General features: G+C 33.5%; 1 protein-coding gene across 5 annotated transcripts in view; it reads left to right on the top strand.

Annotated features, from left to right (window-relative positions):
- The window catches only part of USP34 (ubiquitin specific peptidase 34), a 224607-nt gene that overhangs the window by 124083 nt on the left and 79172 nt on the right, over positions 1-21352 (top strand). For 4 of the 5 annotated variants that reach the window (XR_006269446.1, XM_043468840.1, XM_043468843.1 and 1 more), the window contains 11 exons: positions 965-1119; positions 2585-2698; positions 4439-4538; positions 4672-4831; positions 7641-7767; positions 7864-8011; positions 14978-15078; positions 15290-15499; positions 19525-19650; positions 20540-20662; positions 20783-20866. Coding sequence is in view for 4 of the 5 variants with exons in the window: in XM_043468840.1 (XP_043324775.1) it covers positions 965-1119; positions 2585-2698; positions 4439-4538; positions 4672-4831; positions 7641-7767; positions 7864-8011; positions 14978-15078; positions 15290-15499; positions 19525-19650; positions 20540-20662; positions 20783-20866 (1448 nt within the window). In the remaining variant the exon portion in view is untranslated. The remainder of the gene's footprint in view (positions 1-964; positions 1120-2584; positions 2699-4438; positions 4539-4671; positions 4832-7640; positions 7768-7863; positions 8012-14977; positions 15079-15289; positions 15500-19524; positions 19651-20539; positions 20663-20782; positions 20867-21352) is intronic. The other variant, XM_043468842.1, reaches the window with a different exon arrangement.

The following is a 21352-nucleotide window of genomic DNA, read 5'->3' as shown; positions in this document are numbered from 1 at the left end:
CAGGGCTGCTCAGAAATTCCAGAAGCTGCTTCAGACCTCACCACCCCAACCAGCCTCCAAGCAGCTCCATACTGGCCGGAAAAAGGATGGTGGTGGTGGTTACTTAAGATTCTATCATCTTCTCAGTGCCTTCTGATTCTGAGGAATAAGCCCTTGCTCTTGAATCCCTTATGATGTACTTTAGAAATCCCTGTGATGATTTTATTCTACACTTTTGGATTGTCTCACTTATCAGAGTTGTGATTGCCCTAATGCCTTTTCTTTGATTCTGAATAGTTCTGATTCCTTCTGACACACTTTAGAATTATCTAATACTTGGGTCAAAGTATTAATACCATACAGATTTTGTCTGATTACAGTGGCTTCTTAGCTAATTGTTTCCTGTGATGTGTTGCTGTTCTGTTTTAGGTAGTCAGTTCCTTTTTGTTTTATTAATCATAAGGTTAATTGTTTCCTGTGATGTGTTGCTGTTCTGTTTTAGGTAGTCAGTTCCTTTTTGTTTTATTAATCATAAGGATCCCTTTTTCATAATTTACAAAAATGATGCTTATTGGCATTTATTGTTTATCTCCTATTTGCATAGAATTAGCTTTGAATATGGTATCCACTGTATTCTTTACCCTTAAACCTTAGAACTGACTTAACTTTTTTGGGATTACTTCTTTTTAATCATGTTTGCTATAATACAATGATTGTTCATGTCTTAAAGAAAAGGACTTTCCAGAACAAATGTCTCTTCTAGGATACTATTCTATATAAGTCTTGTTTTTAAAGATAGTTTATCTGTGGAGTATATTTAACTACTTTTGAAAGCATAAATTATATAAAGTCTCTTATGAAATAATTTTTATAAAATGCTATGAAATATCTCTAATTTTTCTGTATATATTGGTGCTTCTAAGTATATTTAATTAGGATGAAAGTGTTGTATGTACCAGGATTTAAAATATGTAATTTTATCTAGGGTTAAGTTTGGAGCAAGTTGATATTTTATGGCATTGTTTAGTAGAAGATTCTGAGTGCTACGATGATGCACTCCATTGGTTTTTAAATCAAGTTCGAAGTAAAGATCAACATGCTATGGGAATGGAAACCTACAAACATCTTTTCCTGGAGAAGGTAATTTTGTTTCTTGACTATATGTATTATTTTTCTATATTTCCTTTTTCTCTCTTGAAATGTAAACTGTAATGTTCATTTCTTTCCTCTTTTAAAATATTTTAATTTTTAGAAAAAGTTTGTTAATATTTAATTATTTTAGTTGGGTCTTCACTGCTGCCTGGGGCTTTCTCTTGTGATGAGCGGGGGTTACTCTGCAGGTCCAGTGCCAGGGCTTCTCACTGCAGGGGCTTCTCTTGGTGCAAAGCATGTGTAGCCATGTGGGCTCAGTTGCCTCGCGGCATGTGGAATCTTCCTAAGTCAGGGATTGAACCTGTTGCATTGCAAGGCAGATTCTTAGCCACTGGACCACGAGAGAAGCCCTGGAATACTTTTTAAAAACGATGAATATACTGCTTCTCTGCAGTCCTTGTATAATTTTTGCCACTTAGATGTTGCTTTAGTTTTGTGCTCTACAGTGTTAATATATCTAAATGAATACTTAGTTTAGATTTACAAAAAGGTTATGTTCCTTAGCTAAAGTACTTAAACTAACAGTAAGTAGAATAACTTGGTGAACAGTAATAAGAGGTGTGTGTGGGGATTTGTTATGTATTTTTTAAAATCATTAGTAACAACACTGGGTTTCAATTTTTGAGGGGTGGTGCCACACCTACTAGTGTGAGAGCCCTATTCTGCAATTTTTAATTAAATGGTATGGTTTTAGCCAGTCTTCTGGCAGATATAAGCTAATGTTCAGATTTGTCGATTTCTGGGGGTGGGGGGGTGGGGGGGGTGGGGAGAGCATTTGTAGGAAGGGCTGTCATGATATTAAAGACACACATCTATCCAGTTTTTATATTTATTTATAAGATGCTGCATTTCACACATCTATCCAGTTTTTATATTTATTTATAAGATGTCGCATTTGGTTCAGTAGATAATTTTCCATTTAAATTTTAAAACTTTGATAATAAACCAATACACTTTATTTTTTATATGCTGATTTTTGAGATTATAAAGGCTCTAGAAAGTCTCTGTGGTAGCCTTGAGTTCATACGAATGAGTTTTGGTGATAGAAACTAACTCACTTAATAGATTTAAGATAAAGCTACAAACAAGTCTTCAGTTATCTTAATTTCAAACTCTGACTTATACAAAAACTGTATTTATCTATATGTTGTAAGTGTGTCTGGTGTAAGTATATAATAACTAATAAAATTTTAAAATTTCCTCTGGTTTGGGTCTATAATACATCTCAAAAATTGAAGCACGTATCAGACAGGTTTCAACTTTGTGATTAAAATTTTTTATGAAATTATTTTGTTATCACTAAAAATCTCAGTTATTACATTTTCCTCTTCAGTGTTTTCAGTAAAACAAGGTTTGTTAACTTAAATTGTGTTACGTTAAATCTAATAAAATGAAATCTGCTAAATAAATTATTACACCTAAACTACCGTGACAACTTTTTTTTTTTTTAAAGATGCCGCAGCTAAAACCTGAAACAATTAGCATGACTGGCTTAAATCTGTTTCAGCATCTGTGTAACTTAGCTCGACTTGCTACCAGTGCCTATGATGGTGGTTCAAACTCTGAGGTATGAATTGAGATTTGTCCTTTTATTGGGTCAGCTTGTGGAATTTCTTTGTTGTTCCTCAAATTAGATTACTACCAAGCATTGAATTTACTGACTCAGCAGACTTTTATTCTGAAGTCTTAAGAAGCTTTATCTTTTGGGTTTTAAAAGTTCTATAAAGCAAATATGGTAATTTTTATTACTGAAAATAATCTTTGTTGTGCATAATGGAAACGTGATACACACTTCAAACTGTGAAACAAATAAGTCACAAAGATGTAACGTCCACTTAGGGAATATAATCAATAATTTTGTAACAACTTCATATGGTGCTGGATGGTAATTGATCTTATTTACAGTAATCATTTAATCATGTATAAAAACATTGCATCACTGTGCTATATACCTGAAACTAATAAGACTATTGTGTGTTAATATAACTGAAGTAACATAATTTACTGTATGTTCCTTGGTTAATAAAGGATTTTGCTGAGTAGAAGTTTGATTTATCTAAAATCTGTTTTTCAGGCCATTTTTGTGGCCAAACTTTTAGTTGCTCTTGGGCAACTTCAGAGTTCCTGTCAGTAACTTCTCTTCTGGAGTGGAATATGCCTAAATCATTACTGACCATAAGGCGTGATGATCAGATCATTAGCTGAAGACTGTCACAGAGTGCTAGTCTTATTTCTGGCTCTTATTTGGCTAGGTTGGATGACTGCAAGTTTTTGTTGAATGCGTTATTTTCCTAGACTCACCTAACATAGACTGTTGTTTGAAAGTCTTGCATATTGGACTTTTCAGTTTATTAATGATGGCTCTGATTCATGCCATCTGCACTCCACCTTTATTTTTCATTAATTTTCTTTAGAGATTGAGTTGTGTTATAGAGAGAAAAGTAAACTGTTGTAAAGTTTGTGGTAAAGGTAACTGTAATTGTATTTAGAGCAAGCAGTTGTATATTGCTTTCATAGTATCTTCCTACCTTCTTTCCTTGTTTGAGTAGTATTTCGTTTACTTATTTTTGTTTTTAATGTTTTGGTTCAAGCTCTTACTTTGATAGCACTATGAAAAGTTTCAATTTGGTGATTTCAGACAGTTGGACAGATCTGATTTACCTAAAAGGTCACACTCTAATTTTGAGATAATACTGCTTTTTAAGTAGATGACATGATCACTAAAGCTATTCTGTCACTTATCAGGTGATTATCTTTTCTTCACCCTAGTTACAGTTTTTGAGAACTTCCACTGTTTACTTTTTCTGTAATTTTCACTGAAAACATTTTTTTTCATCTCATAGTTTAAGTCATAAATTATCAGTTTCAGTTAGTGAATCTTTTAAATTTTTTGTGAATACCTGAAATCAATGACTTTCAGAATAAGTTGGATGAAAGCATTAACATATTATGCTAATAATTATATCAGTTGTTATTCCTTTGTAGCATGTTTTGAGGACTTGACTTTTTCTCACTGTGTAGTCATAACTTTTGAGTTAAATGTTACACACATACATAGCTGATTTGTAAGTAGGTATTTTTATAACTAGTACAGGTATATTTCAGAAATTGAAGAAATTTCCAAGGTTTTTATCATTATTATTTAATATTAGTTAATAATACTAAGTAATTAGGAATTGCCTTTTAAATACTTTATAAAGTATTAAAACTCTTTGATATTGAGTGCCTTTTAAATTTGTAACTTTGGTCTTTAATTAAACATTGTTTGACAGTTAACATTTATAGATGGCATATTTTTGTTTCTTAGCTTTGTGGTATGGACCAATTTTGGGGCATTGCTTTAAGAGCACAATCTGGTGATGTCAGTCGAGCAGCTATCCAGTATATTAACTCCTATTATATTAATGGTGAGTGATTTGAAATACTGTCTGATAGGTAATTTTTATGTAAGTATTTTTCTTAGCTATAATTAATTTACTTTAACACAGCTAAATAAGAATATAAGGTTGATAATACATATCTAAACATCTGATTTTTTAGGTAAAACGGGTTTGGAGAAGGAGCAAGAATTTATTAGTAAGTGTATGGAGAGTCTTATGATAGCTTCTAGCAGTCTTGAACAGGAATCACACTCAAGTCTCACTGTTATAGAAAGAGGACTCCTTATGCTGAAGACACATCTGGAAGCATTTAGGAGAAGGTAATTTTTTTAAACCACATTATTAGAATGAATTTTAGGCTTTTTAAAAAAATTGCTGATATGTCCGAAAGTATTCTTAAAACTAAAGGTTTTCTTGGGGGCAGCTAGAAAACATAACTTACCAAAAGTGAAGAGTTGGTAATGGAAGTAATTTTTATTCATGATATGTACCATATCATCGTGGAATCAGCAATATAGGTTCCTGGTAAATACTGCAGAGCTGTAAATATCATGACTCTGAGAAGATGTGCATGAATAAAAATCTCTAGACGGAATTCCATCTCTAAGAAAGTATTACTATGATTGAAATGGCAGAACACCACTACCAAAAAAGTTTTCACTAAAACTCTCACCAAGAACATCAGATAATCTCTCATAGTTGAATCAAGTTGAGTCATTTGTTTCATTTGCTGTTTTTTTTTCTTCCTGGACTAGGAGACAGTATTTTAATTTTGAATTTCCATTTACCATGGAAACATGATCAAAAAATTCTGTGTTAATGAATATCTATATAATTAATTTAGACATACCCTGTGTAATACAGAAATAAAGCAAATTAACATTTATGAATATATCGACTGAATTAAAAGGTGAGTAGATAGTTTTAATTAAGAAATTCTGTTTGTTAAAAATCATGAGTAAATGTAAAAGTACAAAGAACTGTTGAACAAAATTGTTAAAACTTATTTCAACTTCCGAGCTCAGTTTGATAATGAAAACCTATACCATTTATATATATTGACCTTTGTTTAAAATGTCAGAAAATACTGAATAAAGATTTTCTACACATTCCTTATAAATAACATGGCTCTGTGATTTAAAACATTTAGGCTTTGCAAAATTCCTTATTTTGATTACAGTTGTAAATTGTGGAAATTCTACTTAAATAATTCCTTGTGTTTTTAAAGAATGTGTAAGGGAACTCTTGAGTCTTTTTCAACAGAAACTTCACACTACCTCATAATTTTTATCACTTTAAAAGCTAAAAATAAAAAGTAAATGTGGTATGTCTTATTCAAATTAATAAAAAATTAATACATACTCATTATAAAATTCAGATATTACACTAAGATAATACTAAAGAAAATCAAGAGTCTCTATAGTCTACCTTTTCCTCTCAGATATTTATTGTTAATGATAACAGTAGATGGTTTTCTAAAATTTTCTCTGTGCTGCAGGGTCTACAAACAGCAAACCAAAACAGTCCTGTTGGTTCGGGCGCTTATACAGCGTTAACCCATGTTTTTAAAATAGGCGCTTATTTAAAAGTCTTTTCAAACAAATTTTTCCTAGGATTCCAGTGGTGCGTTTTATAAGTTTAATGAATTTTAGTTCAGAAGTTCCTGCTCAGGTGTACAAACTTTTTCAAACTCAAGAAAATTGTTTATAATATCCTTAATAGAAACCTTTGTATTTGTTTATGTTTTCCTCTAAATGTTAATGTTGGTGCTAAATAATTTATATAAATACTTTTTGGATGGCAAGTAAAGAATCTAGGAAACAATTGAATATTCAAAAACTGAGAGCTAGTTTAAAAAAAAATTATATAGGAATTTTCAAGCAAATCCTTGTGTAGTATCATATAGTTTCAGGTGCTTAATGTGCTTAGTGCTAATCCTAATAAAAATTGCCTAACATTTATAAAATGAAAACATAAAGTAATTATTGTGTTTATTCCTTATCTTAAAAGAGTAAATAAAAATGTCATTTTCAAAGATTGCTGTTTCTAATTTAAATTTGCCTAAACATTTATAAAATGAAAATATAAAGTAATTATTGCACTTATGTATTCCTTATATTAAAAGAGTAAATAAAAATGTCTTTTTCAAAGGATTTTCTTTTTAAAAAGAGATAAGGTTATAATCTTAACAGTGGTTCTCAACCAGAAATGATTTTGTTTCCCAGAGAACATTAGGTAATTCCTGGAGACATTTTTGGTTATAACAGCTTAAGGGAGAAGGCAATGTTACTGGCATATAGTAGCTAGAAGACTGCCAGATATCGGTAGTGCACCAGATAACCCCCTCATTACTTAAGAATTATCAGGCTCCAAAAGATAGATTACGCTTTTGCTCATAGAAGGTGGATATTGGATCACATCTTGGAAATCAAGTACATTTATTTGCTTATTTGCCCTTTTATTCCAGAATTGCTGATTAGTTTAACATTGATTTTTTTTTTTTTCCTTAAGTAAATTGAGGTACCCTGGATCCTGTCTTCAACTGAAAATCAGTTAGAAAATTAATATTTAGTGTCTTGCTTAATTCCCTGTCTCCTCTGACATATTAATCTTTATTATTCATTTTATGATTTTAGCAGTCATGGAATCGGCTTTCTAAATTGTTAGGCTGGTTTACATATATTTACTGCAATACAGTTCTTTCTTTGAAAAATCTTTCCTAATATCTTTTTTCTTCCTTTGAAAATAGGATTGACAGCTTGCCATTTGACTTACCAAGATTAATTTATCTCTTTAAATTCCTCCTGTCTCTGCTACTCCCCAGTCCTCCCTCCGTCTTGTTAAAAGTACACAAAGAAACTCCATAATATTCTTAATGGGCCTTTTCTTTCTTTTTTTTTTTGGTAATTTTTCTTGGAAACTAATTATTAAGGCACTCTGAACTATATTTACACATTTGAGTTTGATTCAGTGTCATGAATCCAAACTTTAAAATTTAATGTTGTAGGGTAAATTGTAATGTATTGGACCCTTTTGTGGGCTCTTTCATTTTGTAAAATAGCAAAAACTTCTGTAGCATTAAAATAGTTTAAAATGATACCCTTCCTGTATGTGGTTTTTGTGTTTTAGGTTTGCATATCATCTCAGACAATGGCAAATTGAAGGCACGGGTATTAGTAGTCATTTGAAAGCACTGAGTGACAAACAGTCCCTGCCGCTAAGGGTTGTGTGCCAGCCAGCTGGACTTCCTGACAAGGTAGTTACATAGTTTCAGTTTCCAAGTTAATAACATTTCCCAGTTCAAATATATGTTCTTTTTGTATTTTTAAATTGGTTGCATCTCATATTTCAGATGACTATTGAAATGTATCCTAGTGACCAGGTAGCAGATCTTAGGGCTGAAGTAACTCATTGGTATGAAAATTTACAGAAAGAACAAATAAGTCAACAAGCTCAGCTTCAGGAGTTTGGTCAAAGCAGCCGAAAGGGAGAGTTTCCCGGTAAGTCCATCAGTTCAAATTTTTCTGTTTTCTAGGTTCTATCATACATTGACTTCAAACCTTTACTTGTTTAAATAAAGACTACGAGCCATGTTCATGACTCCTCCCCTCCCACCCTTGGTATGGTGCCATCAATTCCTAGGCAAGAGTTAGTAGTTCTCTTTTTCCTTTTTCTTTAAGATGTTATTTCCAAACACTTGTACTCATTTTTCAAAAAAAAAAAAAAAAAAAAATCTCCTTTTGTACATTATTTGATAAACAGTGTGGGAATTAATAAGTTTGTGTCCATACACTACCTAGAACCCAACTTTGAAAGTGAAAGTGTTAGTCGCTTTAAGTCGTGTCTGACTCTTGGCAACTCTGTGGACTGTAGCCCTTCAGGCTCCTCTGTCCTTGGGATTTCCCAGGCAAGAATACTGGAGTGGGTTACTTCTCTAAGTACCCAGTCTTACTCAGTAGTTTTTTGTTTTTTGTGTTTTTTTTGCTATTTTGACATATTTTTTGAAGCATATGAAAACAATACATCATTGAATTCCCACCTATGCATCTCCCCTTCCCTCCAAAATAGTATCATATTAAGGAATTTTCATGTGGGCCTGAAAGGTATATTTGATTACTCCCTTTTAGTGTCTTTACATAGCACATAAAATAGGGGCTATTCAGAGGAGCAACCAGAAAAACTGCTACATTTTACTTACAGGTTAAAGGTCTGAATTATAACAGGCTAAATATATATTTTAAAATGCTTACCTGGTAATGTCACTTTGATTGATAACATTAGCAGAAAAAAATCTTAAAGTTTTAAAAGCTTCTTTTTAAGACTTTTAACTTGCCTGTGTGCAGAGTGATAATTCTTTGGTATCTTTTAGTAAGGAGCCAACAGTTTTAGTACACTGTGCTTAAGATGAAAGCACATGTACATTTAAAATATATCAGATCCAAAAGCCTGCATATAAATATGGATCTGCACGGTTCAAACCTATGTTGTTCAGAGGTCAGCTATGTAGTTAAAACACAAGTATAGTAGCATTCAGTTTATACTCTTCTATATCTTGTTCATTGTGCTTATTAGAGAACATTCCATATAGTTAAATATAGAAAGTTACATCATTCATTTTAAGATCAATATTGTCTGTAGTATGGTGGTACCATGATTTATTTTACCTGTTCTCTATTAAGGGATATTTAAGTAGTTTCCCTTCTTTTGATTTTATAATGTTGTGCTATGACTATGACTACAAAGTCACTCAGTCGTGTCCGACTCTTCGTGACCCCATGGACTACATAGCCCACCAGGCTCCTCTGTCCATGGAATTTTCTAGGCAAGAATACTAGAGTGGGTTGCCATTCCCTTCTTCAGGGGATTTTCCTGATCGACAGATCAAACCTGTGTCCTGCATCGTTTATTGTCTTGTCTTTCCTTCTAGAATACAAGCCCAACAAGGGCATCGACTTTGTATTTTTCTTGTTCACTGTTATACAGAGTATCCTTAATACATACATTATCTGACAGGAGTTGGCTAAATACCTAGTTATGGAGTTTTCAGATCAAAAAGTATATTTTTGTTACATTGCAATATATATAAAGAGAATATGAAATGAGTCATAATAAAATGAACCACCAATGCACCTACCACCCAGAATAAGGACTGGAACATTATTAGAAGCTAGTTGTTTGTCCCTCCCTGATATCATTGTTTCCTCTTCCTCTTAACACTATCTTGATTTTTTTTTTTTAATATTCTTTATAGTTTTACCTCCAATATATCTATTCCTAAAGGATGTATTTAGTTCTGTGAAACAAAAGCACAGAGAAACTTGATGGATTAAGGAAAAAGGGAGTATGGTCCTGTTAGGCAAAGGGTCACCGAAGAATGCAAGCTAAAGAAGGTATACTTTCATCTCTTTAGTAAGAAGTGAAAGTATTAGTCACTCAGTCGTGTCTGACTCTTTGCAACCCCATGGACTGAAGCCTGCCAGGCTTCTCTGTCCATGGAATTCTCCAGGCAAGAATACTGGAGTGGGTAGCCATTCCCTTCTCTAGGGGATCTTTCCAACCCAGGAATTGAATCCAGATCTCCTGAATTGCAGGCAGATTCTTCACTGTCTGGAGCCACCAGGGAACCCCAAAAGATGTGTATAAAGCCTCATTGAAGGTTCAGTGGGAAAGTTCTCATGGTTAGGTCTTGGCACAGTGAAGACATATCTTAGAGCTATGAGGTTGACAAGATGCTGAAATACTCAACAGAATAGGCTTTTCTTTTTCTGATCTTTTCATTCAAAATGAAATTTCTTCTCTGAGATGATAGGACTTGAAGGTGAGAGTAGAAACTTGATAGTCTGGGTAGAGATCAAGATCCTGGGCCCATTTCACTTTTGCATTCCTTCCTTAGAGATGGTATTGTGAAGGTAGCAGAGATTTTGGTCTCTTGGCCCTCAGGAATACGTTTTTCTAGTCACACTGATCCTATCGATTGTTTTCCACATGTGACTCCCAGTAGTTGGCTTTCCTTTATCATCTTCCTTGTAATTCTTTGTCTTTCTCATGTGTTGACTATTCTGTTTTCAATATCCCATACCTTCCTTATTGGTTCACTTTTTTTTTATTTGACTGGAATGTAGTGCAAATTGTCCAGTAATTTCTTGAGAGATTCTTTGAATGATAAAAAATATATTTCTGATACTTGGTAATTTGGCTGAGTATAGAATTCTAGGTCAGAAATAATCTTGTTTCAGAATTTTAGAGGTATTAATGAACTTCGTGGTTCTGTTGCTGTTTCAAATTTTGAAGCCATTTTGATTTCTGGTAGCTTTTACACATCCTGTTAATATTTTTTCCCCGTTTCCAGAGCTTATTGAACCTTCTTGTGCCTGTTTTACAATAGTATGCCTGAGTATGGATCTATTTTCAACAACTGTAATGGGTACTTTATATTCAGAGGTCCCTTTTAGTTTGACAACTTGTATCTTTTAGTTTGGGGAAATTTTCTTTAATTACTGATTTTCTGTGTCCTATTTTATCATTTCTTTCTAGAAATTCTTTACATGTTTCATCTCTTGGACTATTTCTAATTTATTTATCTTTTCTTTCCTATGTTTCATTTCTTTGAGTCTTAGCTCTGAGATATGTTCTCAACTTTATTTTGCAGTTTTTTTGAGTTTTTTTCATTTTTGCAGTGGTGCTTTTAATATCTAACATCTTTTTTTTTTTTGGTCCTCAGGATACTCCTGTTATCTTAAAGTATTTTTTTTTGAGAATATTGATGTGTTTTGCCTTAATCATTGGATCTTTAAAAATCCAGAGTGACAGCGTGAGCATTTTAATCAGAGTGCTTAGCTAATTACCTAATTATTTTCTGTTAACCTTATCTCATCTTTTACCTTATGTATATATACTACTCTGGCATTCTTCATTCCTGTTGTGTAGATTTGAGAAATTTCCATTTATCTTTTTTCTTCTTTCTAATAAATTTCGCTTAAAAATGTTTATATTGCAGATCTAGTGATGAATTTTCTCAAGCTTTTATTGTTTGAATAAAAAGTTTGTTTTGCCTTCATTTTTGAAAGAAATTTTCACTGGATATAGATTTCTAGGTAAAGAAATTATTTCTTTTCAGAACTTTGTGAAAAATTTCCAATTATTATTTGGCTTGCAGAATTTGTAACTGAAAGTCTCTCATTTTTCTTATCTTTTATCTTTTATATACAGTATGTTCTTTCTAACTGTGCTTGGTTTTAAATATGTTTCTTTAACATTGATTTTCAGCAGTATGATTATTAATGTGCCTTGTTGTGTTTATGTAGTTTGGATTTAGTTCAGCTTCTTAGGCCTGTGTATTTGTAACATTTATCAAATTTGAAAAAGATGAGCAATTATATGTTTTTAAGAAAAATTTCCCCTTTAGTCTCACCATAATTTCTGGACCTCTGATGAAATTTAGCAGTATTCGTGCCTTATAGATCACTGAGGTGCTGTTCTTTGCATTTTTTCCTTTCCCTTTTCTTGTTCTTTTCATTCTCTTTCTACCTCTTACTTCACTCTTCTCTTTTCCTTCTTTGTCAGGTGTTGATCTTGTTCCTCTGCCAAATCAGTGTAAATAAGATTATAGATTATAATTTTGTGTCTGCTTTAGGGTTTATCTTTTTTAGATCTTGATGGTTACTGTAAGTTCATTTGATTGCCAGCTTGCAAACCTGTATTATCTATTCCCTTTTTTCTCTGTCAGATAGTTGTAGAATTGTAAAAATTTACTTCATTGCAGTTCCAGAGGCTAAAAAGTAGATGAGTGTTGTTTAACATAGCATCATAACCTAAGAATTTTTAATATTTCCTTTTCTTGTTCCTTCCTTGTTTGTTGTTTCCAATTCGTTGCATTAAGATGTTGAATTTTTAAAAGATAGCAACTTTTTTCAGAACTGTTAAGGAATAAGCAATTAGGTTAAAAATCCTCTCAAAAGTAGTGGAAGATAGAAAGCTGCTCAGTTAACTCTAAAAACCAATTTACCAATTATAATTAAAGGGAGTACACAATGTATAAGCCTAACTCATATATCAGGTAGAAACCTGAATCCTAAATAAAGTACTAGCCATCTTAGTTGTATTTTGGAGCAAAGTCATGCATGCTTAGGGTATTTAGAAGGAAACAGGAAGCAAGTCAACTCTATATTGTCTTACAAATCCAACACAACTAAGGATATTTTATCAACTGTTGTAAAAAGATCGTTACAGATTGTATTAGAATATCTCAATAACATGGAAATTTAATAAAAATCTACCAAAGTATTGAAGGTTTAGTATAGAATTTCTGTTCCATGTAGTAGCTCAGGTTTTTCTTGAGGATTTACTTTCTGCTGAATAACTGATTTAGATAAAACAGTATCAGAAGAAGGAACTCAGTGATAGTTTGCGGGTAATATAATGATGAATAGGAAGCCTGAGAGATATCAAGTACTTTGTAACAATTTTTTAAAACATTATTAAGGTACTGGTTTTTTTTTTTTTTTGGTCATGTGGCTTTTTTTTTTTTTTTTTGTCATGTGGCTTGTGGAATCTCCCCAAACAGAAATTGAACCCAGGGCCACAGCAGTGAAAGCGCTGGATGCTAGCCACTAGACTGCTAGGAAAGTCCTTAGTGGGTACTCTTCATTACTGTGTTTGTGTAATATATGAGAATAATACTTTGCGAGATATATGAATGAACACCTGAATAAGTGGTTATACCTAGCATTTCTGTGTACAAAATATGGTAGAGATGCCAAATTAATTTCTTTCTTAATATATTTTACCAAAATGAATGAAGTTTTACTTTAAATAGGATGAAACTACTCCGAATAGTAAACTGTGTGAAGAAACAAAACAATACCTATTATAAGTTCTGAGAGGTTAAAAGGATAATAGATGAATTTTAATATTAGCTAATATACATTTAAAAACTACAACATTATGATCTCTTGAAGAGTTGTGAAGTAAATCACAATAGGTAACAAAGAAATAGTCTTCAGGCAGAAAGAAAAACCCTGTTTCTTTCTAATAATCATGATGAATTTAAAGTCTTTTTTTACACACACGTGTGTGTACACACACCCAATAAACTACAGGAATATTCAGAAGATACAGGGTTGAATATTCATCAAACCACTGGGAGGACCAAGGTTTCTAGGTTTAGAAATGGCAAGAAGGATAAGAATCATAGATTTAGCTCCACAACAATTAGCAATTTTGTTGCACAGCAGTTATACTTAAGGAAAATAATTGAAATGGATCTTACTAGAGGAACCCGTTTTCCTCACCAGAAATATTTTCTGATAGAATTTTTTTGAGTGGAGGGAAAATGTGTTTTTAAAATGTTGTATGTCATTATGGAAAGCAGTAGTCCTGCTTCACTCATTACTGAAAGTAGTTGTTTTTGTGCATATCCAATGGAATCTTCCTACATTAAGTTAATAAAATTTAACGATACTTAAGTTTATTCATCAGCTATTTCATCATTTTACTTAATTTTCTTCTATCAAGCATTTTCTTTAAATTTCTCTCATGGATTAAACAGTAATTTGAATACCTGCTGTTCTAATGTTGGGAATACATACCTGCTTGTGGAACTGTTTTTTTTTTTTTAATGAGAGACAACTTTAATATCATATCAGATACTAATAAGTGCTATGAAGAATGATAAAGCAGAGTAAGGGGTTAAGAGTGAGATGCAGCTCTTTAGATTTAGGATGAAGGCCTTTTAGAGCTCACATTTGGTGAAAAACTTGAATTATGGAAATGATCCATATGAATTTCTGGGGTGGAGCATCTTAGACCTGAGATGGGAACATACCAGTGCTTTAAAGAAAGAACATGCTTGGGCAACTAAAGCATATTTTGGTACGGATGATGGTGGGAAATGAAGATGTAGGCAGCAAAGAGGACTTATGCATTCTAGAAATGAATTGCCTCAATCTATTGAGGTCATTGAATTTACTGTAATGTAGAATGTTGTAGCTCATCTTTTTTCATTTCATGCCAGAACTTTATACTGTCCTGTATTCTATTTTATGTTGTTTTGATGGGTAATAATCGTGAAGAGAGAACTGGATCATTTTAAATACATGTTGATTACTTGTGAACTAAAGCATTAATGAATCTGAGTCTCACGTATTGCTGAGGGGAAATGCTGTAGGTTCTCAGAGAGCTCTGTAGTGTTTTTTTTTAATTGTAAATTTTTCATATTATTAAGCAAGCAGAAATTGATCTAATTAGACTGGTGCTAAAGGAGGATTTTCTTAGAATTTCTAACTGTCTAAGGCTAACCTCGGACAAGCAAATTATGCAGGAAGCATGCTTAGTGCCATTTCCACTTTGCTCGAGAATTATATTTAAGCTTAATGTCCAGTGGAATTAATTGCTATAACCATGTATTCATGTTGGCAGATAAATTAACTCTTACAAAAAGTTGACTTTCATTTTCTGCTATTTTTAAGGAGGCCTTATGGGACCTGTCAGGATGATTTCTTCTGGACATGAATTAACAACAGATTATGATGAAAAAGCACTTCATGAGCTTGGTTTTAAGGATATGCAGGTAAACATAAATGTGGTTTGAGTTTTAATCATCTTTTGACTTACAGTCAGGAGTTGTTTAGTTGAGGTATAGTACAAAATCCGTTCTTAACTGCTTTTGTTAAAATTGTAAGGGGAGTTATTTTCTACATCACAGATTTATTAAACCAAAAACTTACATGTCTAACTATATGTTGATTTCCCCCCCTCCCCTGTTGCTCCTGTTTTTATAGATGGTATTCGTGTCTTTGGGTGCACCACGGAGAGAACGGAAAGGGGAAGGTGTTCAGCTGCCAGCATCTTGCCTACCACCCCCTCAAAAGGACAACATTCCAATGCTTTTGCTCTTACAAGAACCTCATTTAACTACTCTTTTTGATTTATTAGAGATGCTTGCATCATTTAAACCACCCTCAGGAAAAATGGCAGTCGAAGATAGTGAGGTGACTATATCATTTTATTTTCACAAAGTCTTGTTTTGTCTTTGTTGAGTGGAAAATAATTTTCTCAGTAATCTCTTAAATATCAATAAAACCAAGGAATCCATTTATTGATTCATTACGTATTTAAGTGCCTAATATCCCAGGCATGCTGTTTTAAGTACTATTATACAAGGATAAAAATAGACACAGTTTCAGCCTTCATTGAATCCAGTGGGGAAAATGGATAATTGCCATGCCTAACAGTTTCAAGTAAACTAACAGATAAACAGTTTTAGGTAGACATAGTTGCCATGACTTGACATTAAGAGACTGGTGATAGACAAAGACCCATGAAATTAAAAGATGGCTTGCTCCTTGGAAGAAAAGCTATGACAAACTAGTTAGCACATTAAAAAGCAGAGACATCACTTTGCCAACAAAGGTCCATATAGTCAAAGTTACAGTTTTTTCAGTAGTCATGTATGGATGTGAGAGTTGGACCATAAAGAAAGCTGAGCACTGAAGACTTCCTGCTTTCGAACTGTGGTGCTGGAGAAGAGTCTTGAGAGTCCCTCAGACAGCAAGGAGATCAAACCAGTTAATCCTAAAGGAAATGAACCCTGAATATTCATTGGAAGGACTGATGTTGAAGCTCTGGTACTTTGGCCACCTGATGTGAAGAGCTGACTGACTGGCAAAGACCCTGATGCTGGGAAAGACTGAGGGCAGGAGGAGAAGGGGGCAACTGAGGATGAGGTGGTTGGATGACATCACTGCCTCAATGGACATGAGTTTTGGCAGACTCTGGAAGATTGTGGAGGACGGGGAAGCCTGGTGTGCTGCAGCCCACGGGGTCGCAAAAAGTCTGACATGACTGAGCAACTGAACAACAACAACATTTATATATTATTAATGTTTGGTCAAGGAAGGTTTCTCTGAGGGAGACCGTATAAACCTCAGCTTTCAAGATGAAAAGGAGGCTACTCAATGAAGAGAATGGAATAACTTGGATAGAGTAGACTGATTCCTGAAGTCCTTGATAATAAGAAGGAGTTAGTCAGGTCTGGGAATTGTTTGGGAGCTAGTAAGTAGAGTGAGGAGGGTAGTGGCAGAGTGAAATGAGGGAAATGAAATGAAAAGGTAAACAGCCAAGCTGGCCATTGCAAGCTGTTTCCAGTTCACTGAAAATGGACAGCATTGGAATGGCGTTTTGTTTTGTTTTCAAATTTTATTAATTATCTATATTTATTTATTTAGAGTCTTTGTTGGTGAGCATGGGCTTTCTCTAGTTGCAGCAAGCAGCTGGGCTGGTCCCTAGTTACAGTGCATGGGCTTCTCATTTCAGTGACTTCTCTTTTTGTGCAGCTTGGGCTCTAGGGCCCTTGGGCTTCAGTAGTTTTGATACACAGGCTTAGTTGCCCTGAGGCATGTGGAATCTTCCCGAACCAGGGATGGAACCCATGTCCCTTGCATTGGCAGGAGGATTGTTAATCCCTGGCCCACCAGGGAAGTCCACCATTGAAGTATTTTAAGCAGAGGGAGAGACATATATCTTAATTTTCCTTAAAGGTAATAGATTTGTTTGACAGGGATAGAAAAACAATAAGGAACCTCACGTACTAGCATGGAAATAGTACATGGAGGAAGAATTGACTTTATTTGGGTAGAAACCAAGACAATACTGTAAAGCAATTATCCTTCAATTAAAAATAAATAATTAAAAAAATTTGACTTTAAATACCATCTTTTTAGTGATAACTCTCAAACTCACTTCTCCAGACCAAACCTGTTCTCTGAGTTCCAAACTTAAACATTCAGTTGCTTACTTAACACTTCCACTTAATGTCCCACAGGCATCTGGGTGAAATGGAATCCACCCAGTTCCTCAAGTCAGAAACCTGGACTCCATTCTTCTCTTCTTCTTCCTGAACCCAAGTCTATCCCTCCTCCTGATCCTGTCTGCCACACCTGATGTTTTGACCTGTTGTCCTCTTAATTTATTTTCACTGCCACCATTCTATTTCAGGGGACCATCTTTCTTGGAAGAATCATCATTTTGAGATTGGCAGATAAAATAGTGGTGCCTTTATGACTTTTCTATGTTAGGCTAACAGAGTTCTTTCCTGAGAATGTTAAGTGGCTTCTTTCTACATTTCCAGGATGTATTTGCTTATGAATTATCAAATTGAGTCATCTGTTCCCCATAATCTGGTTTCTCTTGTGGTGGCACACTCTTAAATTCCCAAGAAATCCCCTTTTTATTCAAGCAAAATAATCTTGATAATAATAGATGTCCATAAACCTTCATTTCCTTACCTTTAAATTGTATGCCATATTTAATGACCTTTTACTTCCTGTCAGTGTTGTATGGCTAGTTTAAAAGTAAAAGATGATTATAAGAACTTCCTGCTTTTTTGAGAAGGGTGCTAGTAATCTATAAAGTGTGTTACGGGAGCATAACATAAGGAGGAAACAAAAATTTGAAAAACTGGGAGCATGATTATAATGTAATTCAAATATAAGGACAGAAAGACAGATTGTAACCCATACTACAAAAGACCTTAAGAGGTTTTTATTTATATTAAAATGGATTGTTATTATCATGGAAGCTTTTAAAGCAACAAAAAGTCACAAAGTTTAGATGTTAGTTTGGAAGATTATGTTAAGAGAAAACCAGAGGTAGGCGACCAGTTAGTGGCCCGTTGTAATTGACGATGTGAGGCCTAAACCAGAGAGAAAGCATTCACTTTTGGACAGATAAGTTATTGAACACCGTGACCAGTGTGCAGCTGATGGTGTGGGGTTTCTTTGATGCACTAGATCGGTTCAGTTTTGAAGAGGATTACCAAAAACAGTGGATTTTTACTATGTATGACGTTGTGTGGCCTTCTAGTCACAACGTAGATCATAGTCATGTACACTTGGGGAGTATTTTCCCCCTCTAGATCATGTGTTGCAGAGTTTAGTCCCTTCCTTTTTTCCCTCCCTCTCCCCTTCCTTCTCTTTTTCAAACTGAGTGTTTAAAAGGAATGAATTCTAAATTACTGAAGAACTGTCAGTGCCTTGCCTTCAACTAAACTAACAGTATTAACTTGGGTTGCTTCTCTTTTTCATTAGGTCTGTGTAAAGCAAAGTTTACCTTGAAATTCCATCTCTAAAATTCTCTTACCTTCAAAGTACATTAGCTTTATACCATTATACAGAAAGAACTGAATTATTTTTTTGTAGATGTGTAAGGGTATTCCTTTGGCGTGTGTTAGGCTAGGTGAATACCTCAAAATCATTATGTGACAGCAGCTAATAGTAGAATAATGAGTACAAACTCATACTCTGGAAAATTCCAGAACTGTACATTTTAGCTTTCATTGTTTGTTTACCTCCTAGGGTTGTTCTTTAATTAAAAAACAAAACACAAAACCCCCAAAACTTGCCTATTACATTGTTGTTTTTGTTCAGTAGCTGAGTCGTGTCCGACTCTTTTTTTTCTTAATACTTTCTGTAATATTGTTTAGCTTACTGTTATCTCAGTATCTTAGAGAATTCAAATTTAACAAGTGATAATGGGAAAAAAGTAGGTTTTTAAAAGTGTTTGCTTTTCTTTTATCTCTGCTTATCTGCGATTGAAATATAAAGTATGGATTAGGAAAATAAGAGAAACAGGTGTACTCTTTCCCCAAATTAAATATTAACCAGCATTTTATCATTCTTGGAATAGTGGCCTGCAAAGAGGAGATAGGTGATAGTCTGATTGAAATTTACTTGGATGACTTCATAAAACATTTTCACTTCTGTTTGAAAAGTTTTTCTGAGGAAAGTGGCCAGAGTTGCAGGTCACTTTTTCCTAGAAAAGTGTTCAGTAGAAGCAAGTTGAAAAACCACTGCTTTGACATAACTAACTTTACTGTGTAACAAATGGTTTATTCTCAGTTTAAAGTAAGATTTTAATATATTATAAAACTTGATAGTGATTCGATGCAGATCGAAATTAAGTTTAGATTTAACAAAAACTGATCTGTTTTGATAAGCAGTTGTTCTTATTTTTGTAGAGCTTAAGATGTGAAGAACTTCATCTTCACGCAGAAAACCTTTCCAGGCGTGTATGGGAGCTACTGATGCTTCTTCCTACATGTCCTAACATGTTGATGGCATTCCAGAATATCTCAGATGAACAGGTAAATTCACAAAATATTTTTACTTCCCTGGAGGATGATACCAGTTTACATTTCTACTGGTAGTATATGAGATTGGTTATTAGCCTGTAACCTCAGTAAAATTTTGCCCATTTAATAGGTTAAAAAGTGCCACTTCATTTTAATGTTCATATATTTAATTATTAGTGAGCTTGAGTAATATGGGCTTAGTACAAGGCAAGGATGGTCTCTAAAATTATCTCTGTAAACAGTAAATTTGCCTTTATATTAGTGTTTTTTCATATTATTGTATGTTCTGAATATTGCTTTGTTTTTGACAACAAAGAATAATGTTTAGAGAAAATACATATGGTTTAATGATATTTGTATCAGTGCTTGTTTTGGCTGCTTATACACGGCACTGGTAGAAATAGAGAAAAAGGGAGGCAAAGAAATTTAATATACATTAATATTTCCAGAGGCATGACCTTACATGTATTAAGTATCAAATATCTTTGTAAAGATGTCTGTTAAAATTAAAGATTATTTTTAAAAGTTATATATATAATAAGGGGTTACTTAGTGGAGTACCAAAAGAACACCTATTAAACTAACGGAAAGACAATGTCCTAATGTTATACTAATGGTTATCTATGATTTGGGATGTTGTTAGGTGATTTTTCAAGACTCTGTATTTTGAATGCAAGTTTGTGTATTTGTATATGACTTTTTAAATGGGTAGGTGTCACAAAATGTTAAATACACACTGTACTACTGTATCCTTAAAAGTTGACACATTCAGTTAAGCTGTGTGTTTTTCATTCAGAAGATGGTGAATTACCTCAACTGCTTTGGAGGATAACATATATTTTTTTCCTATGCTGCTATTACATACATTTGAGAAACCTGTATTTTTCTTTCTTAATTTAAGAGTAATGATGGACTTAATTGGAAAGAACTGCTCAAAATTAAAAGTGCTCACAAGCTGTTATATGCCCTGGAAATTATTGAAGCACTGGGAAAACCTAACCGAAGAATAAGGAGAGAGTCAACGGTGATTGCATTTCCATTATCATCATCAAATGTTTGTTTTCTCTCTGGAGCAAAATTCCAGAGTACATTATCTTTTAATCCTCCTGCCACCCTTCCTTATTTATTTTTGCCATTCCCACAGGGAAGTTATAGTGATCTTTATCCAGATTCAGATGATTCAAGTGAGGATCAAGTGGAAAACAGTAAAAATTCCTGGAGTTGCAAGGTTTGATTATACATGTTTTGCAGTGTCTTGGTAAAAATAATTGATCTCATGTACCAAAAGTAGGTACCTTAATTATTGTTTTAAAGTAACGTACCATTTAAATAAAGCATGATTTTTAAATTATGTATTACTTTAATCACATTAATTAAACAGATTATTTAAGGCCCTGGTGCTTCTGTTTTTAGCACTTATTTTTTTCCTTCATTAGAATACTGTGTTAGGACATCCCAGTGCCTGAAATTAAATGGTTAATGGAATACAAAGATATGTATATAGATTTTTGTAAGAATCTTTTCAAAAAATTCTTGAAAATCAGCTGGCTGTTCTTACTTTACTGTATACAAGTTATATTGGTTATTTAAGCCAAAGAATAATTTCCTAAATGAAAGATACGTAGTATTTTACTTACACACACAGACATACACACACATCCAGTCACTGAATCAAAAAGCAGATTTTACTGCATTATATAGCTGCTTTCCTCTT

The sequence above is a fragment of the Cervus canadensis genome, chromosome 5, assembly GCF_019320065.1.
Source record: "Cervus canadensis isolate Bull #8, Minnesota chromosome 5, ASM1932006v1, whole genome shotgun sequence".
Lineage (NCBI taxonomy): Eukaryota > Metazoa > Chordata > Mammalia > Artiodactyla > Cervidae > Cervus > Cervus canadensis.
Note: the sequence above shows the minus strand (reverse complement) of the source record. Positions and strands in the feature narration are given on the sequence as shown.